Source organism: Lagopus leucura, unplaced genomic scaffold, assembly GCF_019238085.1.
Source record: "Lagopus leucura isolate 7727_CA_CO unplaced genomic scaffold, USGS_WTPT01 Super-Scaffold_73, whole genome shotgun sequence".
Lineage (NCBI taxonomy): Eukaryota > Metazoa > Chordata > Aves > Galliformes > Phasianidae > Lagopus > Lagopus leucura.
In genome coordinates, this window is record NW_024962252.1 from 37,546,827 (window position 1) to 37,572,140 (window position 25,314).

The window sequence follows — 25,314 nt, forward strand, 5'->3', positions numbered from 1 at the left end:
TGGACTAAGGGAAGAGTCAGCAGAGCTTTGCTGTGAGGAGCAACAAAGTGTCACCATCACCTAACAACTTAAGACAGAGCAATGAGGCTGCAGACAAGAACATTCCTAGTCAGTAAATCCATTCTTGTTCTGGGAAGTCTTCATAAACTGTCACCAAGAGCTTGCTAGAGGCTGATCTAACATGGGCTAGGAGGGAATATCCTCTTGTGAGTTAGCTCCTGGCCACAGGACAGAGAGGCAATGAAAGCATTTCTCAGCCATTTTCACACAGGGGGGAAGTCACCAATAGCATCCTACAGGAAAAGGAAGGCCAGTGCTAGTCCACATACTGGTAAGTGGTGGACTGACTCAGGCTGCTGATGGGACCATCTCATCCAAGTTAGTAAAGTGCAAGGAGCTGCAAAACAACCTCACAAGACAAGCAGTGCCATGGCACGTGAACTGAGTGAAAGAATTCCCTTTACAAAACCCATGTCATCACATGACGTTGGCAATTACAGAAGTGCAGAATGTGGTGCTATATATTCATGCTATGAGTATTATTAGTTTTTGTAGCTCAAACTTAAGCTAAACTTTAAGATTAAAATCAAGGAAAACATAACCCATTCTCATGGGTTTAAGCCATGTATCTCTTTGTTCTGTGTTATTTGAGGACAAAGCTGTGCTTTGACAAGCATAATGCCAACACTACTGCCAAAAGCAGCAGCTCTGCCCTTTCAAAAGACAAATTATTGGGGGGAGAGGGGGAGAGAGGGGGAGGAGCATAAAATTGGCAGCCAGAGCTGGGAAGAAGGCAAAATGGCTGAAGGCAGGGCTGGCTGAGGTTGATCCCAAGCACTAACTGACCTGCAGTTTTATTTAAATTAGTTCCTTTTCGACAGCTGTCCCTTGTGAAGGATAACTGTCCTCATTCTCTGTGCCAGTAGCAGGAGTTGGCAAATGCTTCTGAACCTGGTTGTTATACAAGGGCCCTTCTTGGCTCTGCCAGGCCTCTTTGAATGAGAGAAAAACTCGTTTATGAAAGGAAACACCACATAGATGACATTTGCTCTGCTATTAGGATTTTATTTATCAAATTTAATCATGTTATTTCTTGAAGGATTTTGATTTGGTTATAATTGTGAGGACAAAGAACGAGTCAAAAGTGGATGCTAACAGTTAAATAAGCCATTTCCAGACTAATGAGCAGTTTAATCACTAACAGTCAGACATTCATCTTGTACTTTGACAGCAAGCTCAAATTTCTCTTTGCAGTGTTTATCTAGACTTACATGGCTTGTTTCTCACTCACACAACTGCAGTTGGTGCTAAGATCTTTGTTGGTTTGTCGCTGGTTTATTTTCATCAACTTTACAAGAAAAGCTGCAAGTGCTGAAGAGAAGTAGAAATTTTTGCACTCCCAAGCCCACCCTGATAAATTCTCTTTCATATCATACAGGCAGACTGGCCATTTCAATACTGCTATTTGGGAAAAATCAGCTTATTTCTGAGAGCAAAACAAGAGAGACTCAGAATAGAAGATACTTGCAATAAAGCATGAAAGGTGAGGTACAAATCTGGCCCATACCTGGCAACTTCCTCTCGCAGAAATTTTGTATCGAGTCACACAAGGTGTAATATGTAACCTAGTCCTGAAATCATACTTGTTTGTTCCCTGTACATGACAGGGTCCCTGTCCCTGACACTGCTCTCTGCAAGAGTTGACCCAAAGCACTGTCATGCAGCACTCAGCAGGAGTTTACTATTATTGTAACTCATAAAGGCAATTATAAAGTTCGTTAGCAAGGTGGCAAAGTAAGGATAATACTAGAGTAGATCTAATACAACAGCAGAGAATTAGTTTTTACTGAATCTAGTACATAAAATATGCTTTAGATGTAGATGAATAAATGATTAATTTACGTTATTTGTATTATAATGAAGCAGTGATTTTTGCTATGCGAAGGATATTTATGTATCTTGTACCCTCCCAAGCACAAAGCTAGAAGAAATCACCAGGGCAGAAATGATACCAGATGGAGGAGATGGAGAGTTGGGCTAATGCTAGGATGGTTTTCCAAGGTGGCCACTGGAAGCCAGGTGAGATACCACCAAGTGCCTGCAAAGGCACGAGTTGTTTTAGCTTCCTTCTCTCCAGCAATGAAATAAAAGTCCAAAGGTTCTAAAAGAAGATGCTGCATTAGCCTGTCGTTAAAGGAAAAGGAGGTTCAGGGATTCAAAGCTTGGCCCTGGATGAGGAACCCTGCAGAGCAGCAATGCATTCTCCCACCAGGTGAGCGGCCTCCTCAGCTGTGCCTCTGTGCACTGAAAAGCCACCTGACCCATGCCCATAGTTGTGGACCACCAGCAGCTTGGCTCCTCCCTGGCTCAGAACCTCTCTCTGCAGTCTCACAGATGATCTGGATGGCCTCAGGCCCACCTTCACCCTGATATCCCGAGCTCGTTGCAGCGAAGGCTCAAGGGAGCAACATCTGTCAAAGATGTCTTTGGTAGTGCCAGGGTCAGGGGAGAGACGCCAGCTCTCCTTTTCCCTGGTTCCCCCGAGAGTTACGCTGTCTATCCCTGGGTAGATGTAAGTTAAGCCATCCCCATCCCGGATGAAGTTTTTCACCCAAGGAGCATGAACCTTGAGCACTTGGCCTCTGATGGGGAACAGCTGCTGGTCCCCCACAAGCTGGCGGGCTCCGATGCCCGCACAGTTGACAACAATGTCATACTCGCTGTGCAGCTCCCATAGATCTGTGACTTTTCTGGTGTGTATCTGGACACCGCTTGCTTTCAACCTGTAAAAAAAACAAACTAACAAATAAACAAACAGAATTGGGGCAGAAAAGAACCTGCTTAGACCCGCATGTAATTATTAGGCACTTTGAGTATATGAGATTGTCTTTAACATACAGATCAAAAATAAAATGGGGCAGCAGAAGGGACAAAAATAAAGAAAACACCATGGGGCTTCTGTTTGTGATCTGAATGATTTGGCTTGATCAAAGCTATTTTTGAACTTGACTGGGCTGGAAAAGGTACAGTGGAATGGTCTGGCATATGACCGTAGGTAGACAGAGCCTTGTGATCTCAGAAACTCACATCTATAGGACTCCCAAGCTTTAACAACTCAGGCAAGCTGAAAACATCAGCTTTATCACCAACCATTTATGCTAGTGCCATCATTATTGCACTTTCAATATTCCACATCCATTTCCAAATCAACTCCTGACACAAGGGGGTCTGGGTGTAAGGGAATGCTGTGGGATCTGAGGAGGTCTTGTGCAGCTGCCCTGGTTCAGCAAAGTGCTAGGAAAACTCCTAAGAATCATAGAATCATAGAATTGCTCAGGTTAGAAAAGACCTTAAAGATCATCAAGTCCAACTGCAGCCTAACCATACTACCCTAACCTAAGCTTTGTCATTGAGATGCTGCCATTGCATTTTAAAAACATACCAATAAAAAGCTGCTGAAATTCCTGAATTAGAGGAAATGAGCAGGGATAATATCCTGAACTCCACTGCTGGACCAGCAATATGAGCGCAAAATATATCTTCCCTGTAGCTTGCAAAGAGAACAGTCTATAAACACTGTTCACATCACCAGAGTTTTGAGAATTAGTTACATGTTTAGTATGTCCTTGTTTCTCATCACTGAGGAGAAAGAAAAAAAACTAATCATCTCATTAGACTACATTCTTTGATGAATGTGGCATAGTATGGTTTAACAACTTGCTCGCACTTCAGCAGCAATTTCCAACTTGGTTAGCAATGGTACATGACAGAGTGTATGCACAGAGCGGGCAGCACAGTGCTCCCACAGCTCTGCAGCCTCCCAGGATGGCTGCTGGAACGTGAAGCATTCTCTCCCATGTTGCAGTGAGATGAAAGGCATCCAAGCCATCAGCTCAGCTGGCAATTTGTACCACAGCATGGGTACATGTCTCTTCACTTAACCTGAAATCAGACTGCAGCCTATCACTTTCTCTCAAGAGGAGACATTCATTTGCTCAGTTTAAGAGTACTTACATGGGCTAAATGTACACGCCAGCTTGCGGCATTTTCCTTTCTCCAATTTTATCCATGCATAATGAATCCCTGCCAGCCTCCCCCCCTGGGCTTTTTTTCTGCACACCCATCCTGCCCCAAACCAACCTTTTCTCCAGCCACAGCAGGTAGGGGGGGCAGTCACACTTCAGTGTTGTAAAGGCCTGGCCGTGGCTGTGCTGTGGGAACTTCTGCAGTTCTGCTGCGGACATTGGTCGGAACCCCAGGACAATGTCAGACCAGAAAGGCACCTCAGCTTCAGAAGGGTTTTTAAAGATCTGCCAGCTGGAAGAGCACAAGCAAAATAAGCTGCAAAATGTAGCCGCTAGTGCTAAGCCCCATTGATGCAATCATAGCACAAACCCAAGGATTCAGCGTTCTGTTCTCATTGAACTATACAACTCTGCAAAGGGCAATCACTTCTGCCTGCTACCACAGCCCATACCCTAGCACACAAGCAGAAGGTCTGAGTGTTATACCCTGGGGAAGATCAACTGGAGAGAGGCTCAGGGTCCACGTTAAAACTTGTCAAATGCCAAGAACTGAAGAAAACAGTATGATCACAAAAGGCTGCAGCTGGGATTGTAGAGGGACTGGAGAGAAGATCACATGTTTTCATGTACCCATGAAGCCCAGCTCCAGCGCTCCCAACAGGTAGATTTTGGTGTACACCACAGGCAGCATGAAGCAGTCCTGCACACATCCACTGCACTGCCATGCTGACTTGCGTAAGCTGGAGCATCCTGCAGTCCCACCCTCCAGAGATCACCTCTGCTGCAAGCAGCTGGTTGATGACAGCACGGAGAATATCCATTATAAAAAATAGGTTGGGGCAGGCCAGTATCACATGGTTTCTCTATGCATACCCATGCATGAACTTTGCTTGAAAATATATCCTACTGAAGCAGCTGCAGTGCAGTTTCTTGGGAATCTGATCATGAGAGCTACTATGAGAGGCATGCACCTGAGCTTCAGAAAGAAAAGCCTCTGCCTGCTGCAGCACAAAGTAGCTGCGTGCCAAAGGCTGTCCTGCCATTGCTCTTACCCAGAGACCAGGTGAATGCCAGCCTCTGACGCCTCATCTGAGTTGCTGATAGCAAAAAGGTAGGTGAAGGTCTCTTTGAACCACTGCTTCTGCACGTGGATTGGTGTGCCTGCATGCAAATACAACCAAACACACAGGAAAGTGAAAACACAAAGAGTGGAAGTAGACAAGGCAGCACCGAGGAGACAGGACATGCGGAAGTGAAGGAAAAGATACTTTTCTCAAAATGCTGGCATACCAGCTCACACGCACCTGGGTAAGTGTGAGGGATGAGCATGCCAGCTGCCACGTCGCTCGTTGTGTTGGGGCTGAACTGCTCTGAAAGGAGAGTGATGGAGCAGCAGTTGGGGTTCACCTCAGCAATACGTAACGCTGTGGACAGTCCGATGAGCCCCGCGCCCACCACTGCCACCCTGGGGGCTGCCATCTGTGGGTTGGGGACTGGTGGAGACAGGCACCTGTGGGCATTTGAGATGGTGTATAGGTAACGTGTCCCAGCTGCAGTGTGCACAGCATCTTCAGCTCTTCAACACCTGTGCAGGACGCAACATAACCCCTGGCAGCTAAATAAAGACTTGCCACTGCACAAAGGTGAGGATAAGCATCACCACCCCTCAGCAGGACAATACACGTTTGAGAAGTGTCCCAACTCAGACAGTCCCTGCCCCATCCACAGCAAAGAGCAAGAGAGAGATCGGTGCATAGGGCAGTTGTGTAGCAATATGGGGTAAATCTTTCTCAGTGGCACCCAGGGAGTGAGGCACCCATCAATCTTCCTGTGGGGTCAGGAATACAGAAGTGCCCCTTGGAGTTCCAGGAAAACTGGCCTCTAGCCACCAAAGAGGAACAGTGTTGTTTGGACGTCAGCATCCGCAAACTCGCTAAAGCCAGGGAATAAATGGGCCCAGAGCAGACTGGGCAAAGGCAGAGGTGATAAATCTTTCAGATTTATTTTTAATTAATGCATTACATTATTATTAAGCTTTTATTAAATACCAGAGTTGAGGTGCACCTACATTCCTTTGGGGATCCCTGCCAAAATCTGAAGGTGCGCCATGGGGAAAAGTTTATTTTGCCTACAGCTTTCATGCCTTCCTGAAGTACTGCCAATACTGACTCTTGGAGGGGGTGTTGGTTGAGACAGGCCTTTGGTCTTGCTTGCTACAGTTTTACTTTTGTTCTCATGTGTCCTAGGGGACTCACTCATCCTTGACTTCAGAATTCAGCTTCACCTATGGTTCTCTGAGAATCTTTTCAGGAAAACAGCACCTGCAGTTGTAAGGGTAATGCTGATTTCCCTTCCATCTTTCCATGGCCTTTGACATATTTGATGAAAGTTTGGATAAGACAAGCTGTGTGAGTTTACATATACAAGGTCCTTACCAACAACACTTCACAGCTTCTCACTTTCCCTGCAGAACTACATGAAGTTTGATGTCATAGAATCATAGAATCATTAAGGCTGGAAAAGACCACTAAAATCATCTAGACCAACCATCAACTTATCATGCTCACTAAGCCATGTCCCTGCTGTGTGGTAAGAGGGAGGGGGGACCAGCACTGCTGCTTACCATTGCATTCTTTCTGCACCACGGCCCAGGGTTTTTGCAACCTCTCCTCCTGTTCTGGGATGATGCTTAACTCTTTTCCTGTCAATTATTACATCTCCTTTCACAAGGCAACCGCAAAAGTGCCCACACAGCAAGGAAAGAGGACAAAGGAGTGAAGAAGAACCCTGAACCAGCACTGCCAACCCATTTCGCTGTCACCATAAACCCAGCCTGAAGAAATTCTGCTCTGAACACAAGCCACACCCCTCAGCCCTTCCAGTGCCCTAAGGCATTGGGGCCCTAAGGACTAAGATGGGGATTGAATTTCCTGACTGACCTCTCTGCGGCTGGGGAAGAAACGGGAACTGCAGCTCAGTGGCAGCTTGGGTTTCACTGCAAACCTCCCCAGTTCAGATGGGATTTTCGCAGGCGAGATGGTTTGATGTCGGCTGATCCCAGCACTGCAAAAGCTGTCAGAAGTGTGAGCAGGAAGGGGCTGCGGGTGCTGCTGGAGCCCACAGGAGCCCAAACACAATGGACAGTTGTCACGCTGTGTTCCAGCACTGACTGCTGCAAGACAGGAGCTCATCAGACCTTAATGTGCTAATGTGTCAAAAAATAACTGAGTGCAAAGCACAGGCTAAAGGCCACCCTGCTCCCAGCAGCAAGCACAGCCTGGGCTCGGCAAAGCTGCTGATGCAATGAGCAGAAGGATTACTCGCACTCCTGCCTGCACGCACCTGGGAGGGCTCACAAGGACAGGCTATTTTTACCCAGCATGGCCAGCCAGCTGACACAGTGCCCCCGCCACCCTCCTGCTCCTCTGTGGCCAGAACAAATGGCCAGGCTGGAGCAAAGTTATTGGTTTTGTCACCCTGCAGTGCAGGCAGGTTCTTTCTGACCCATCTCCTGCCATACCCAAGTGCATTCCCACCTCTGTGAGCCCCTGAGGCCTGCAGTGCTGCCCTGTGGCCCTACTGCTGCCTGAGCAGGCAGCTGCCTCCCTCCCCTGCCCGCTGAGCACCATCTCAGCTGACAAAAACAAAACTGAAACAAAAGTAAACAAGAGTGGGGAGAGCAAAATACCTGGAGAAGAGAGGCCGGGTGGCCCCTGAGAGCTGCCCCAGCCCCACTGCTGCTGCAGGCTGTGTGTGTCCGACCCGACCCACCCAGCACTGGCTCTGAGCCCGGGCACAGCTGAGCCCTACTCTCCGGCTGCCAGGACTTGGCTTGCTGCACAGAGAGGAGGCTCCCAGGCTCCTCCATCCCACTTTACCTCTCTTACTAGCAATTAGCTGCACACTGGGTGTTTCTAAAGTTGCACTGGGCTCACTGTAAGATTCCAGCAGGCAGTCAGAGTGGTGATAACACACATGGCACATCAGTCAGCATGGTCAATAAGAACAAGCCAGCCAGCCAAGCCTGCGAGCATTTATGCTGTCATCGGGAAAATGCAGCTTAGCCAGAAGCACACCTGCCTGCAGGATCTCCAGGGTCCTGACAACATTGTAAAGCAGGGCATCTTACTGCAGGGTGCATGGTGTTGCCGTGGCATTTCGGATGACTACTGACAGCCTGAACTCAGAGGCTCAGCAGCACAGCTCCCCTCCATCCTCCTGGAGCAGCATTTGCCATGAAGCCTTTTCCCCACAGCTGCCTCAACACAGCAGGAAGCCCCCAAGGGGCCTAGGATCACAGCAGCAGGACAAACATAGCACAGCACCTGCCTCACCTCCCTCAGAGCTGCTCTGAAACCGTGCAAGTAAAGACACGATTTCGTACACACACATAATCACTGACCTTTTTAGATCCACTTTTTCCTTCAGTGACGGAAAGAACAAGGAAAAATTTTGCCAAAATGATAGTACAGCTTGATTTTCTCTGAAAGTTTTGAGAAGAACAGAGAATTGTATAAGACAGGGAAGAAATCTCTTCATATCAGAGAGGTACTGGCAATACTGATTTCCGTATCAAAAAGCTTTGTGAAAGTACTAACATTTTTTTTGCTACATTCATGACCGCCGCAGTGAAAACTGCTTTTCTTTCTCATCAGTGGCAATGAAACCATGGAGAGGTTTGTAAGAACTGCCCTGTTGTGCTCTTTTTTTCCATCCAGTGCAAGTCATCTTTCTCCCCAAGTGAAACATTAGAAGGCAACATGAATAGCTAGAGGCCCATGATCCAGGCTCATGGCTGGGTCCTTTCTCCCCCACAACAAGCACCCAAGTGGTAGCCAAGCCTGTGTCAGACAGGCATGCAGGAGGAGAGGAGTTAATCTGTCACTAGATGGGGAAGCAATTCGCCATTACTTCTGATTGTTCATAAACCTAGGCTAATTGTTTCTTTGAAAGAGCTGTTCTTGTGTCCAAATCTCTTTGCAATCATATTAATATGTCAGACACCTTAAGAAAACAATATTTTCCCATTTGAGATATCAGCTTTGTAGGCTTGATTTTTCTCAGCTTCGTTGAACTCAGTGCTCTTGAAATCAGTATCAGAGGTGATTCAGATTTCTTACCATTAGTAAAAAAAAATAGTATTTTAACAGGCTCTTGTTGAGTTCTCTGTTTTTCATCATCTCCTGCATAACATCTCTCCTAACAAAACTACTCACTCCAGTTACCTTCAGGGAAGAATCTAAACTACCTACCAAGGACATATAAAGCCATTAAAAACAAGAATGATGAAGCCAAGTGTCGGGTGTAACTTGATCAGAATAAACAAGATTAACAAAGTATGCATGGCACAACTTACACTAATTCAAAAGTTAAGAGAAGTGGAAAATAAGTAGGTTCCTGAGAAGGACTAAAGGACAAATAAAAAAGAATAGGGCTATAGATAGCTGCAATTCTCATTTTCTTTATGCCATCTGTGAACTTCAATTCCTGCAAGAAGTTACACGTAGTTTTCACATCCACAAAACGCCAAGTGGATATGAGTTGCATTGTTCTGTCACCCCTGTAGTCACCTACTCTCTTTTTTGATCAATTCCTACCCATTTTTTGATATCCATAGTTATTTTTGTCACTACTAAATTTGTCCTAGGGACTGCTGCTCCAGCCAGCTTATACAAATATTGAGAGAAAAGAATCATATTCTTCCTGCAACTGAAATGCATAAACAAGTAACCACATAATGAGTTGTTATACAAATATCAGTTTACATCTGCATATGAAAGCAGGAAACAGATATCACGTGTGTTTTACTGCAGGAGGGATCTGCAGGAAATGCCAGAGCAGCAGCCCAGCTCCTGCAAGAAGCATGCACCAAAAAGAGCTGCTGAGCATTAGGAGTTCATTACATTACATAAAAGTGTAGAGATTAAATAACGTGATTAGCTTTATTCTTGTATTTATCACCTGCAGTTACATGCATGTTAAAAAATTGTTATTCACATATATTGTATTAAAGCCACATATTCTGGGCAAATAAACTCTTTCCCAAGAACACGTACTTTCCCCACGTTTCCAAAATGCACCTGGCTCACAATCACATACAAAATGGTTAGGTTGTGAATACACTGCTGTGCTATAACTTTTCTTCATGAGAGATGAAAGCAATGCAGATACGACTTGACTGAAGTCACTGAGTTGCTGGGTTGTTTTTCTCTTTTGATTGCATAAACTTGTTCTTTTGTCTTACCATTTTAATCTTGGAGTTTAATTTGTTTCCTACAATTCTGTTGTGGGATTCAGGCAGGCATCTTTCAGATACACAGACAAGTGTACAAGATGGATCCACACCCTCCTTTTAGCAGTCACAAATGCCATTCTGGCATCATGCCCCCACAGTTCAAATGACCTTGCATTTTGTGAGCTCTTGTGAAAGGCACACACAAAGAACTTGCATGTTGCTGAGCCCCATGCTATGGAGGCTTCCTACGTGACTGCACGTAAGGAGCTGGTAAAAATAAACTGTGAAAGACACAGGAGAATGCCAGCAAGCCCTCCACCCCCTTTTCACCCAGAGCAGAGGCGTCACACCATCTTATATTTCCACAGAGCTGTCATACAGAACTTCTCTGATGGAATCCTGAAGGCAGGATTCTCTCCCTCACTCACTCAGGGCACAGCCCAGAGCATTTGACACAGAGTGTATATTGCTTGCACAGCTTTTTTGTCTACAGTGTTTTCTAAGTGGCAGAAACTTCCATAAACTGAAGTGAGCTATAAAAGTAGAAAATGCATCTCTTCACAAACTTTTGAAAATACAGATTAAAAATATCAAACACATTTACTTATTTTCTTTAGTTGTTATTACTGAACTAATGAAAATTCCTTCACTCACCCCAGAAAGGATGTCCCTTACAAACTGTGTGACTGTTCAATAAAATACTGTATCAATTTTAGGACAGAACAAATTATCATTGTGAAACAATGACCAGCAGCAATTATAAGAATTCTAATCCAAAACTCAGAAAACCATCACATATCTCCAGAGCCATTGCTCAGCACGATAAATTTGCTCTAAGATGGATATGACAAATATAAACTTAAAAGAACTGAAGGACTCAGATAAAAACTATGAAAAGGAATTGTTTTTATTAGCAATGAGAGGAAAACATGCCCCAAAGGAACTTAGAAGCTCTTTTTCTCAAACTCCGTCCTCTCTTTCAAGAGGATTTAGATTATCTACGAATATTGAAGAGAAAGAAAACAACTCATCCCATCTATGCTACATTTACAACATACAATTAGTGTTAAACATATTTTCCTCCACATGGAAATGGAAACAAGCAGACATTCTACTGATAGAAATTCAGAAATGCTATTTCCTTTTTTTACAATAACGTGCTTCTTCAGCTGAAAGGACAGGAAGCCCCACAGCATCCTCAGAGCTACTCATGCATAAAATCCCCAAAGCTATACCTGTTGATCAATTCACATTTCATTTCCAGCAGGAAAAAAAAAAAGTATAATTGGTTCAGGGAAATTCAAATCTCATTTGAATTAAAGACCAAGTACAAACTGACATCAGAGACAGGAAGAACTAGCTTTAAGTGTTAAAAGCCATCAGGCTGCATTGTGTTTCAGAGTACAGATTAAAACTGTAGCCCGCAAGGATTGCTCACTATCATTGTGCATTTAAGTCTTTCTTTTTTCTTATTTTCCCTACCTTACATACACCAATTACAGATGACCTGGTCCTGAATCCCTCAAGTCAATGGAAAACATAACATGCATTGACTATTTAAAGCAGAGTAATGTCCAAGTCAGTTATTCTGCAGATAAGAAAGCAGAAAAATTAATTTAAAATTGTTCTTTAGTACCTTGTTAAAACATACTGCACTGTCCCATGCAATGAAAGCAGATAAGATAGGACTACATATGAAAAAAAGAGAGAGTATCGTGTGAACGAACCCCAAAATAACACAATTATTTAGAGCTTTGTGAAGGGGACAGTGGCTGCAAAGTCAGACTGAATCAGTTTAACTGCCCGTTAGAACGACTGCCCTTTTCTCCCTTAGTATGGTTAAGTACTTGTTTAAGGTGGGGCACTCGGGGTTTGGCAACAGATCCTGAAGATAATGGCAGTTGTTCTGCTCTGGATACTGGGAGAGGGGGATCTGAAAGCAGTGGAAGAATACTGAGTCTGTTCCTGAGCAAAACAGAAAGCCACAGCATATGAGTAATCCTATCTTTAGTCATCACAGTATGTATTCAAGTGCTCCTCTGAATGATGATGGGATTACTCACATGGGTAAGGTTAAAAGCACATACTTTTGCTGAGCAAATTATATCTTGATAGAAGCCATAGTAATCCACGCAGTTCTCTTCAGAGGTTTTCTCTGCAAATACTGGGACACCCACATAACTGAAGGGAGAACAAAGACCTCTTTAATTATCGCACAGAAATACCCTAAACTTAAATTCACTGATTTTTGCTTGCCTTCAAAGCACATTAGTTGTCACATTAGACATGACTGGATCCTATATCCAGAACCAAAGCACTCTAGGACAGTAGGACAGTAAAATGAAGAAGAAATAATATTTTATAGGGGGATATAAACAATTACTCTAGTTTCAGAATTCACTAAAACTAATACGGTCATGCAGATACAATAGAAAAAATGACAAATAAACTATACAGCATAAAGAATATTTATCTACAATAATTTAGATGTCTGATTTTGGGGTACGTGTCAAAGAAGTAAACATGGAGAGACTTGCTTTCATGAGATTGTGTCAGTTAGCCTGTGAGTAGGTGCCTCAGGTGAGAAGAACTGTGATTTCACACCAGGGACAGCAAAGCTCACACAAACCAGGCAAGGGATGTTCAGAAGCTTCTCACGCCATCTGCTCAAACAAGGATACAGACTCACAGGCAAGGAAGAAACCTCTGGGACTAGAGGTAAACTGCAAAAAGAGAGCTGGGACAGAAAGCCATAAAAGAGCAGCTAGAATTATGTTTTCCTATCTATATGTTTTCTATGGTCCACAGTCATAAGGCACAGTCACTGCACCAGTAAATGAGTGTTGATGCTCACACAAGATCTAAAAGACACTGACAGACACTGACTAAAAAAAACAGAACAAGTAATAACTCGTTGTCCTCTAGATATCATTTTCTAATTTATACTTTTGTAACTGTTTTTTTGTACTGTAAGGAAAAAATGGAGCTGCAGAGTCCACATGAGTCTATGGAGTCTAATACGAATGTGTTTAGATACCATGCCTACTAATCTTTCTTTAATAACTAAGAGACTGCAGAGAGCCTGAATAAGGCCCATATACCACTTGTTCTACTCTGAGGACTAAGAAAGGCTCAGCCTCTTAAGTGTGGAAGTATGGAAGTGTTTGGCACACAAGCATTGGTGTTGCTCTGAAGCATTAGACAAATTTGAGACTTAATCTGACCTGAACAAAGTGAGAAGGGGTGCACGGAAATAATAGTCTGGAATGAGAAACATTTTAAAAGGCCTCAGGCAGTTTTCTCTAAAAAAGAACTTATTAAGATAGCAAGTAGATCCAGTGAACAATTTTTTCTAAGCTACTAATAAAAATACATTTACCATTCAACAGAGTGAATAGTATACAAACTATTTGCACATTTTGCAAAATTAATATTATTTTTTCAGTCAGAAGCTATTCCACAGAATACTTTTGTTAGAAAAGATAACTTTTCTGGAAGCAGTTTTGAAAAGAAAAAAAAAATAGTTTAAGTTTGAAATTATTAGTATGACCTGATGAGGTTAAGGCTTCTCTCTTGAATTATAACTGTGAGTTGACTTCACTGTGTACTGAATTCTCAAGTCTGTAACTGATGACTGCAAAAAGACAAGACACATTGTGGTGGGTTTACAAGTCTAACCACAGAAAATACAAAGTAAGAATTGGCACTTTTTTTACATATACGTAATCAGATATGTTACAGAACTAAAATAATCACTCCAACTGGTCACAGCAAGTCAGACAGGTTTTCTAAAGGCAAAATAAGTTTGAGAAGGGATCGAGAAATCTCATCAAATTTTCTGCAGTACCTCAGTCAAGTGGAAAAGGTTTCATACTCTTGCTCTGTCAAAAAGGCAAGATGTGATACAAATTTAAAGGCACAGATATTACAGAACAGTCTTCTCTTGAATAAAATAACCTATAAATTATATAATTGTTAAAACTAGGAACAGCCATTTTGATCTTGCTTTATTTCTCAGTGCTGACTGTTTCTTGACCAAACATCTCTATCTTTTCTAATGCTGCACCACTGTCTGCTGGAGGAGTCTTTCCTGAGCAGTTTTCCTTCTTTCTTCCCATTTCTGTAGCTTCCTCCAAAGTATTAGTCAAAGGTTTTCCAAGTGTCTCTGGAAGCATTAATGTTAATATTCCACTCAGAAGAGCCATGATTCCAACAAGCAACTAGAAGAAATAAAAAGCAGCTGTAAGGGTAGAAATGTTTTTCAAGGTATGCAAATCTTTGGTCTTGCTTGAGAGTACACTTGAAATAAAATTCAAGGAACTGCGGTGTAAAGCAAATATCATAAGTCTGAAATGCTGTCTGTACAAAAGATCTCCTTTTTTATTGTGTAAATGAAATCTTATGTGGCAGAATTAATGAATAGCAAGTTTAGAATTAACGAAGAACAAATGCAGTGTTTTGTTTTTTTGTTTTTTTGTTTTTTCCATAAGGAATCAATACAGTGCAAGGAGGAATAATTATGTTTGAGAAAAGAGAATATATATATCTTCATTTGGTATTTCTACTACCATGCATGTATTTAAAAATAGATTATAGGATTGCATTCATTTATTTTACATGCATGTTCACAGAGCTGGAACTTCCCCACCACCTATAACCTCAATCCACTCTCTATCTCCTGAACCTCTCCCCCTGTACCCGCATCCTTGCTCATCCTATGTACAGCCAGACCAGAATTTCTAGGTACAGACTGTTGGCCTGGAGCTGCAGAAATGTGCACCTGGGGTCAGGAGAGCACTTAATTTGTGGTCAGCAGAAACTATAACTCTCAACAGGAATACTTTGCTGAACTTTCATTATAGATCCAGTAGGGGTGCAGGCATTTACTGACATGTGCACCACGGTCACATCTTGGATTTGTCTGTGGCATACATGCTACCATAACAGCATGCTTCAGTGTCAAGGAGCAAGTACCAGGACCATGCTGGATAGATGCAGATGCACACGCTCCACAAGCATCTCTTTTTCCCTTTATTTCTTTATTTGCTCAGTGAGAACAGTTTCCACTTTCCTCCTTTGAAGTACAGTACAGGCATTAAAACCTTGACATTCTTCCAATGTTAGGTTATAAATAATCCAAATCTCTCTTGATTTAAATGCTTCTGCACAGTACATCATGCCCGGCCTCAGTGTTTTTCCATTTCATGACTGTGTTCTTTAATACTGTATTATCTTTATCTGGCCCTGTGCTGATTCTCATGTTTGTCCTGTTTGTTTAATACTTGCCCTACAAGTGTGAGACATTTGGAACTACAACACCTTTCTTCCTCACACAGTGCTGGAGACAAGAACTGGCCCGCTACCATCTGCATCTAAGTAAGACTTTCTTCTCAAGTTAGAAAGAAGCTTTAAAACTGGAGTTCTCCACTGTGACCTTGAACAGAGCCGTTTTCATGCAAATGCACTCTGCCGCTTTTCCTTGTCTCAAGTAACTTTTCGAGAAGCAAAATTCATATGGTTCCATACACTCGTCTTTCTTCAAAATACTGTTTAATAGGACAAGTGACAGCGAAAATAAAATACTCATTCCCTCACCATGTGAAATTACAAAAAATATCCTAGCAGTAATAGGACCAGAGGAAATAGTACTGAGTGAGAAGAATACAAAGTGTCTGAAAAGTCAACTAGAACAGAGAACACACTCACTACTGAGCACAAAACTCTCCTCTACTATTAGAAGTTATTTTCTGTCATGGCAAGACAGGATGAACTGCAAAATTCTATTCCGTATTGACCTTTCTTATGCATTTTCTTAGGCTGCCATACATTTATAATTGAGAATACTGAGGGATTCTGAGGAGACCGAAGCTTAAAGACTACTAATTTCTTTGGATATCCGTACATTCAGAGTTCATGAGAACAGGGTCACTACTGATGCCTGACAGCAACATTAAAACAACACTGTGCTTTGTAGATGTATGTCTTCTCTGTTCCATATGGTCTTTCAGACACTTTCTTCTAGTGTTTCCCTTCCACATGAACCTGCCTCTTATGCCCTGTGAACTCCCACTATCCTGGACACCTGCACAACACCACCTTTCCTGCCTTTAATCTCAGCTCTCTATTGCTGCACCCCAGGCTAATTCCCTCTGTTTCCCTTCTACCTCATCTACAATGCATTTTCCAGTGCTTCCTATGAAAGACAGAATATGAAACAGTTAAATCACAGCATATTAATGAAGTGACTTTTCAAACATCATCTTTTTTTCTTTTTTCTATTTTTTCAGGGACAGTATCCAAACTTACCAGTGAAATTACAATAATTCAAAACAAGTCTTTAGCAAACTGGACATTACTCTTCATGTGGCATCTGACAGGATCTAGCCCTATGTGTGATCCAAACACACACAGTATGTGTATGTTATGTCTGTGTGTAACATTGTCCATATGTAATTCAGCATCAGAAAATGTTTTCCTGATATAGCCAAGAGTTAAACGTTTATGGATTGAAGTGTATTGTTGTGCAAAATATTTAAGTATGTTTAAGCTCCACCAAAATTAATGTGGCAGCTGTGTGTGTTTAAGTCACTGCTTTTTCAGACTCTTCATTTGAAATCTGACTTTCAGTTTAGTCAAACTCTCAAATTATTCCCAGCACTTCGGTGGCATCCAGCAGTTTCTAACAGCTACCGTGAATAACTTCAAAAAAGATGTGCTGCCATTTTTTTAAGTCTTCCTCACTACCTGAAGCAACAAATTTAATTTCACACTGGTATAAAGCTGGGAGATAGTAGACTTGTACTAGAGAGAGAGATTTGCATTAAATATCCCTACAAAATAACACCCTTACTTTTGAGAACAAGCAATTCTTCTAGCCTGACAATCAAGTATGTTCATATCTGATTGCTTGAAACCAGTCTAAAAACATAATCTTACTTGCAAAATCCCTAATTCAACTACAATGAAAAATATTTAAAACACGGGATTTTCATTCATTTGGCTTCACTGACCACAGTGGAGTTATTTTTGTTTGTGCTCTGTGATGCATTTGACAGAAAAATCAAGGTCCTGTTAAAATACTAATGGAACATAATTCTGAACCACCGAGAAACACAAATAGGACACACATAGAGCAGCACCGTTACTACAACTCCTCTCAAAAGTTGTCGCATACAAACTACATTTTTAGCAAGCTATTCAAAATTTATAGGCATTCAAATGAGGTGTTTGCATTGCTCACAGGTGGCATAACTGTATGCGAGGCAGACTGTCAAACAAATAGTGGCATTAACTGCTTGACAGTGCGTGGTGTATACAATAGGTCAACATGATATACATCAGCTTACTCAGAAATGTAATCCATTTAATTTCACTTTCATTCCAAACCACTTACTTTACCTAAGTCTTGGCAAGATATGCACCATGCTTAGACAAGCCTATTTAATAAACTGACAATTGCTTTATAGTAGGAGCTAATAATGAAAACATATTCACAGTTAACGACTACACAGCTCCACAAATACTATGGGGACTTTCTGCACACTGAGGGCTGCTCAGAGCTGAAATAATTCCTCTGTTCACATTGCTATTTCCACTGTTCTCCAGCATACCTGAGCATTCATCATCTGTGGTTTGACTGCAGCACTTCTGCACAGATAAAGCTTATCTCAGCTAGTAAGCAAAACATTGACCAGAGAAAGAGAAGCTCCCTTATGGCTGCTCTGTTGTGCAAATATTGTTTTCTGTGTCTTTCCTGAAATGCTGTATTGGTTAGTATGGGGTCATTACTAAGAAAGAAAACAGTTTTTAGGAGCATGAGGGAATAAATTATTTTGTGGTCTGCTTTGTTTTCATCTAAGACAACTGAATGTAATTAATTTAAATTATGAAACAAATTCCCAAGAATTCTCTCAAACCAATCTAGCATCTATAAGGTTTTCATTGTTGTTGTTGTTGTTGTTGCAAAATCAAAAGGACACAATGCCATTTTTTGCACGAAATTCCAGTGTGGTAGAGAAAATTAGAATCTAGGTCAAAGACACATCCTATTGTATTTTTACCTTCTGACACATCCAGTTTACATATAACATTGCTATGCTAGACAAAGCAAATTCTAGGGGGTTTTGAAAGAACTCAAACTGTTTTTAAATTGTTAATAAGCTCTTGTTCACTTATAACCTTAATGTAAACTTCATAATTACTTATAATTTTGCATCAGCAGAAATTATCTTCCAGGAGAACAAAAAGGTATTGAAAAGCTGCATGATTTCTAAGCAGCAAATGCGTAAGAGGAATGTAATCAACAAATACAGTTTATTGTGAGCAGGAAAGAAACAAAATATTTTGTCCAAAATGGGTTTGAAGCTACATAACATAGAAGAAATGCCCAAGATCTATGAAGGAATGGTCTGCGCCTGTCTTCTCCTGGGGCAATTAGAGATAAGGATCCAATAGTAGCATGACCTGGAAATCATCTACATTACAGTGTGCTTAATGAATCCAAGGTCCTGTTTCTTGTCAAAGTTACCATGAACATCATCGTTAGCTTCTCTTTTTTTTTTCTTTTTCCATTTCATGAATTGCTTAGTTTGGTTCACGTAAAGGAAAAGTACAAAGCAGATGCTTTGGCACAGATGTGAAGACTAAGCATAGTAAGTCTAAGACAGTCTTGATCTTTTGGAAGGCTATTCCACAAGTGCAGTGTCCCAGGGAAGCCAGGGAAAAGGCTAAAGAAGAATTTTATGCAGTTGGACTTGATGATCTTTAAGGTTTTTTCCAACCTGAGCAATTCTGTGATTTTATTATAAAAAAAATAGAAGAATGTTATCAATAATACAAAAATAGAATAATATTACTAAAAAATATATTATAAAGAAAAACAGCCACCATGGTGAATTTCTTAAAGGGAAAAACTCTGTCTCTGGAAAAAAATGAAGAGTAAGTTATTAGCATGGTCTGCAGAGTAAAGAAGTATGGACTTGAGACACTTTTGAAACGTTACATGGAAGATAAAGTATACTTTTTTGGGAAATATTTTTATTTAATAAATTTATACAAGGACCCAATGAACAGAAATTTTTGCACATCACAACAACTTCTCACACTTCAGTGACTCGAAGTCTCCCTTCTGCTTTACTGCATATTCTTAACAATAAGAAGTTAATAATCTTTGAGTCTTAAAATTTAGAACAAGAATGGTTCATTCAATTCTTTTCAAAGGAAAAGTTCAACTTTCAGTTCCTAAAAAAACAAGTGACACACACTTATTTTCAGAACCTGAAATGTTTACAATTGAAGTAAATACTTACAAGTGGCAAGAAAATCCAAACACTTCTCAGATACACACAGAAAGGAGCAACCACACTGCCTACACGGCACATCATGCTCCCACTTCCAACAGCAAGCGATCTGTAAATAAAACAAATATTTTGATAAGAATTCTAGCAAATAAAGCAATTAGAAATTGTAGCAGCCATTAGATGAGTTGAAGTTATACTAGAAAGCTACTGCCTCAACAATATGAATTTACGTTTCAGTGAAATTCAGCTACTTCTGAAACGAAGACAAAATCAGATTAGCGTTCAGCACGCACTATAAAGTGAAGAACTGGGGCTATTAAGAAAGGCATATGTAACATACAGGAAAGTACTGAGTATTCTTTTAGTTCCTCAGTGAAACCAATCAGTGGCCAAGGAAATGAAAAATTAATACAATTTTACTGTACAGGCAAATACTAGACAACTCTTAGCAGCAGGGGTACTCGTCCTTTGCTGTCTTTTAGACCAATGTTGCTAATGTCAAGAGCTGCTAGCTCTGGCACAACAGCATAAAAAGGAAAAGGAAATAACAACAAAACAGTGAAAGATATCTTCCGGCAAAAATTCTTACCTTACAATTGTTGGATACAGTTCTGCTGTGTAGAGGTATATAAGGCCAAATGCCACACCTATTGAAAATTTTCCAGCCATGTTTGCCAAGATAATTAACACATTAAAGTCCTATTGAAAGAGATCACAAATAAATAAATTACCAAAAAACTTCACTGTTCCAAACTTGAATTAAATCCATGACTCTTCTTTAAACACAAAGCAATATTTATTACTCGTTTTTTCTTTAAGGCAAGTAAAGTGTCCACACAACTTTTTACCAGTCCTGGTTCTCTGAAGCCCTGGGAACATTTTACATCTGTCTCCAGCAACAGTACTGTGAAGTCTGTACTGAAAATACAGAAATCTATCCTTGACTGGCAGCTGCATTTTAAAAGCATATGATTTGGAAAGAACAGCTGCCTCCACAGACTTCAGGATCAATAAAATAAATGTCTACTGAAGGAACACTTTCAACAATATATGACTAACCTGAGGTATGAACATAATTAAAACACAGATCAGTGCACTTAAAATAAGGAACGGAATGAGTGTGTTTCTCCTTCCCAGTTTGTCCATCCCAATGCAAGCAATGATATAGCAAGGCAACTCCACAGCACCTGTCAGTATGAAATTATTTCATTTTAAGTCATGATTACACATATTCATCTTATAACTCTAGCTTCCTCTTTATGGGGATTCATTTAATCTAGAAAGTTAGCTTGATTGTACATGTCACGAATATGTGAAATCTAGAGACAACTGTTCTGTTAGAATCATTCGTCTGGTCACAGAAACGGCAACAGATGATGGAAAACATAGCCTAAGATACGTCAGTGGGGGATGAAGGAGGACAAGTGGAACAGGTTTTACAGCATAGAGCAGTTCCTAGTCTCTTTGGGGTGGAAAATTACAGAAAACAGCAAGGCTTGCTTTAAAGAGAGGGCAGCTGCTTACAGTAACCCACTTGGGTAGATTTTCTCTTCCTAACATCTCTTTCCAGAAAAACTTAATGCAGCCATATGAGACCAATATTTGGCAAGAACTGTTCACAAACTCTGTTTGAGCATGGTATGCCCCCAGATAAATCATACTGATCCTAAACCTTTCTGGACATGTTTTAAGCCAACTTGCTCATGAAGAATCTTGCTATGTCCAGGGTAATGTCAGGGAAGAACATAAGAACAAATAGGCTGTGTTTCTCTACTGAGTACGTGTACTATGTTGATGCACCTATAATACTGGAAAACAAATGTTGAGGTTTGTATTGGTAAAAGCAGGCTGTAGCCAGTCACACTACATCAGTCTGCTTGAATATTTTTGGAAGAAGTGGGCACAGTGAGTTACTTACTGCACTCACTCTTCACCATGCCAGCCTATCAATACACTACAGTATGTGACAACTCAAATTCAGCTCACAAGAGTTACAGTCCTTCTGTGTGTTGATGTACATGGACAGGCATGTACATCTTAATTGAGAGCACTGGGTCACATAAAACAAAGCACATAATTTATTCCCCTGCTATCTCAGAGCTGTCTGCCCAACCTGAAGTCTTCTGAAGTCAATGGAGTATTTCCACTGATTTTTACAAACTTCAGGTCAGGCCTTGAATGCGCTTCGTAACAGCTTATAAACCACAGGAATATTACAGTCAGATCAATTAAAGGAATAGCACGACTAAAAATACATTTTTGAGAAAAACAAAATTATTCCTGCTTCTGAGAACCGTGAATCTATTTTCTGTACAGACTGACTCAGCATACTGTGACTGCACGTGACTATAGACTTAACTTATCCTATGTTCTCCTAATTTCTGCTTTTAACGGAATGATATATGCATTTTGTGTTGCTGGTCTGCTGCCATTAGGTTTTGTGTGGATCTGCCAGACACTTGCAGGATGAAGAGGAGAAAATTAGAATGTGGTTTTACAATCACAAAGACAAAAAGAAAAGAGTTTTGTACACCAACAAATTCTCAGTTCTTCTCTCTAAACAGTTCTTTTCTCAAAACAGTGAGATTTCTTCTTGTATTAATCAGCTTTATGACCAGTTAACAAGAAAATTTTGGAACAAGGTTCATAGTTGGATAAATAAAGTTAAAAAAACTGGCTGTCTAATCTCCAGACATTTCTGAATTTAATGTTCTAGTTCTGTCAGAAAAATAATAAAGTACAAAAACTATTTACCTATGAGAAACAGATTTAAATATTCATTGCCTCCTAGATTGACAGAACTCAGGGAGAAGACGTAGTACCCCAGGCTCCCAGTGAACCAGACCAGCCAGATCGTGATGGTCCTTCTTGCAATGTACCAATTACAAAACAGATCTAAGATGGTGTGCTTCTTGGTTGAGGATGCACCATTGCCACTTGTTCTGTCAGTGCCTGGGTCATCTTGTTGGACTGAGCACAGTTCAGACACTTTGCAGGAAGTGCTTACTTTGTTCCACCTTGCCATTATATTGATTACTTTTTGTGCATCTTCATATCTTTTCTCTGATAGCAGCCACAAAGGTGTTTCTGGAAGCATCCAGCAGCACAAGACAAAGGGAAGAGTTGCTATGGAGAGAAATATCTGATACACCCACCAGGTCCGAACCAAAAATCCCACGAGTGCCACAACCATAATTCCCAAAGCAAAAAAAGCATGGACATGCATAGAAGCCCAGGTTCGTGCTTTAATGCCAACAAATTCAGTCACATAAACAAAAGCCACAACCAGATAGCCACTTGAAACCTGGGGAATGGAGAAAGAGAAAAAAAAAAAAACAGTGTGAGGTTTTTATCTACTTTTCTTGTGCAACAGGTAACTGCATTCCTCATTTGAGTACATTTAACTGGCACTGCGCTGACCTGTTACTCAGCAACAGAAAAAAGGCAAACCTGAAAACAAATCACTTGGACAAAAAACCTCACTCAAACTTTCAGAATACCTGGGAACTGGGTTTTAAGACGTGATGTGCTTTTGGATGCTTCCCTTTAGTGTGCAGAGCCAGTAAGAGACACCTGAAAAAGTGCCTAACTAGCTGTCGTCACTTCCAAAAATCAAGTCCTTAATGACATCACAAACTGGGCACTCAGGAAAATAGTCTCCCAAAGTAACTGCCACTTTTGAAAACCTCAACCTTGGCTTTTAAGTAGACTAATACTAATCTGCATGTCAAAGACAGCACATTTGCTGAGAATTACCTTTCATACTCCTGTAAATAATCATTAAATCAAATTTTTACAGTGTTGGAAGAGAAGCACATTTTCAGAGTTACAGGTTCTTATACAGATCTAGCCATACTAATAGAATGGAATTACTGACATATTCTTCATTGAAGGATTTTTTCTTTGAATATATATCTTTATATATATCTTACATGTATTTCAATTTTGCTAGTAATACTCTAAACTCTTGTTAACTTAAAACATTTCAGAACACAGCTAGAAGTTCTAGGCTAGAAAATATTCCAGTATATTATTTTGATTAGTCAAATCAAAAAATCTGTTTTCTGGTTACAAATCTTCCACTTAATAAACCCTTGCCTGTGAACCCACTGAAGCTGACAGGAAAGCTGCACTGATCTCAGTGCTGAAGGATTACAGTTTCACATCTCCTCTCAAATCTACTCCCAGTGGGCAGTTAAGACCTATGGCATCTGTTTGGTCAGAGTTTTTTGCTTTTATAAATTACCACAGCCCCTAGCATCAACACCAGGGAAGTGAATCCTGGTGATATCACTGTTCAAGGCTGAAATCCCCATGCAGTTTTCTTGCTGGGAAACCTTTCTGTGCTGTAATCAGGCAAAGGCAGGTCCAGCTACAATGTCCTCTCTTGACTGCCCACAGGAATATATTAAATTATGTGATTAATTTCAAATTTCCAACCTCCTTTAAGTAACTTATATCATTTTTCTTCTGACAGCTTTCTAATGTCTTGATGCATTGTATAATGAGAGATTATTAATATACTTTTGGATGTAAAAATCAGTTACCATGTATACCTTATATAGATATATGGATATCTATGTATGTATAGATATACTTAGACACATATACTGGAACATCCTTAAGTACAGTATGAACACCTAAGTGCTAAACATGTCTACCTATTTATTTAGTACTTCAGATGTAGTTTAAAAGACCAAAGAGATGCATAGAAGAGAAAAAGTGCATCTCTCCTCCATCAACGCAAGTGGCAGAGATAAAAAATCATACTCATTATAGATTTGTTATTTTAAGAAATATGTACTCCGTTTGTAACAGCAAGGAGAAATGCAATGCCAGTTGCAATGTAAAAACCAGAGTTCACTGCTCACACTTGGTATTTAATTACCAGTCCAGCAGAGGTTGGGATGGAGGAGGTACCAAACACTGCTTCATACAGATGCTTTCTATTAATTCAAAGAGGAAAAGTGCTGTGGTCCAAGAACATTCAGACTCTCCCTGCTCTGCTGAAATAAGTGCAACAGATGGGGCTTTAGAATAACGAAGTAGAAGAGGAAATAAGAAAAAAAGGGGTTTTCCTGAGAAGGGGAAGGAAAGGACACATGAAAGAGCCAGTGAGCTCCTTTCTTACCATAGCAAGGAGAAAGCGAACAATCACGAAGCTGTAGTAGTCAAACGTGAATGCCACTGTGATGCCAAATACAAACTGACCAGCACTTGTGAACCACATAACGCGCTGTCTTCCCAGTCTGTAAAGCACAGCAGCAATAAAATGATGAGCAACCATAAACATTCCATCAGAATAAAACTGCAACTGCAGAGAGCCTGTCTGGAAATGAGTCTGAAAATACTGTACCTAAGGCTCTCACTCACCAAAAACACTCTGCATTACTTTCCTGTATTTTCCTTGCCATATGTGAAAGAAAATTTCTATTTCTTTTCAATAATTCCAACTAAACTCAAGGAAAATGGAAACTCCTAGAGTTCTTGCTAGAACTCTAGTGACATTATATTGCTCACATAACAGTGTCAAGGTTAACTGCTCAATAACTAACCTGCAGATTTACTCTGTCTTATTTATGAAGTCAGTACATAAGATTTGCTTTTTTCAGATATTCATTTGCAAACAACAACACCTCATAGCTCTTTCCAGCACACTCTTTATTTGGTCTTTCACCATCTTTCACCAGCCCTGACCAGGAAGATGTGTGAGGAAGGAGTTATTACACACATCTGGTTTATGACCCCTGCCAGA

General features: G+C 40.8%; 2 protein-coding genes across 6 annotated transcripts in view; both read right to left on the bottom strand.

The window, feature by feature from the left end:
• Positions 1-1,044: 1,044 nt before the first annotated feature.
• Positions 1,045-7,795, bottom strand: DDO (D-aspartate oxidase). 3 transcript variants are annotated; one of them, XM_042878899.1, is made up of 6 exons: positions 7,714-7,743; positions 6,965-7,097; positions 5,330-5,535; positions 5,078-5,186; positions 4,141-4,317; positions 1,045-2,783 (listed from the first exon to the last, which is right to left on the bottom strand). In XM_042878899.1, the coding sequence occupies exons 3-6, from the start codon at positions 5,502-5,504 to the stop codon at positions 2,216-2,218; spliced, it is 1,029 nt and encodes a 342-aa protein (XP_042734833.1). In that variant the 5' UTR covers positions 5,505-5,535; positions 6,965-7,097; positions 7,714-7,743; the 3' UTR covers positions 1,045-2,215. The 3 variants fall into 3 exon arrangements, with proteins under 3 accessions (XP_042734833.1, XP_042734844.1, XP_042734825.1); XM_042878910.1 differs by lacking the exon at positions 6,965-7,097 and having other exon boundaries at positions 7,714-7,795; XM_042878891.1 differs by lacking the exons at positions 6,965-7,097; positions 7,714-7,743 and adding an exon at positions 6,649-6,670.
• A 3,354-nt stretch (positions 7,796-11,149) lies between these two features.
• The window catches only part of SLC22A16 (solute carrier family 22 member 16), a 35,295-nt gene continuing 21,130 nt past the window's right edge, over positions 11,150-25,314 (bottom strand). The window contains exons 3-8 of one of the 3 annotated variants that reach the window (XM_042878877.1): positions 24,691-24,808; positions 22,314-22,863; positions 20,619-20,746; positions 20,149-20,258; positions 19,569-19,668; positions 11,150-12,441 (exon numbers count right to left, since the gene is read on the bottom strand). In XM_042878877.1, the coding sequence (XP_042734811.1) occupies positions 12,403-12,441; positions 19,569-19,668; positions 20,149-20,258; positions 20,619-20,746; positions 22,314-22,863; positions 24,691-24,808 (1,045 nt within the window). In that variant the 3' untranslated portion in view covers positions 11,150-12,402. Of the gene's footprint in view, positions 14,481-19,568; positions 19,669-20,148; positions 20,259-20,618; positions 20,747-22,313; positions 22,864-24,690; positions 24,809-25,314 lie in introns of all 3 variants that reach the window. The other 2 variants (XM_042878869.1, XM_042878860.1) reach the window with 2 other exon arrangements.

What these genes read in the sequence shown, in the direction of transcription:
- DDO (XM_042878891.1), bottom strand. An exon ending in CATCCCTCACACTTACCCAG is followed by an intron (nt 5,187 to 5,329) that starts GTGCGTGTGAGC and finishes ATTTGCATGCAG; the next exon opens with GCACACCAATCCACGTGCAG. An exon ending in GGCATTCACCTGGTCTCTGG is followed by an intron (nt 4,318 to 5,077) that starts GTAAGAGCAATG and finishes GTGCTCTTCCAG; the next exon opens with CTGGCAGATCTTTAAAAACC.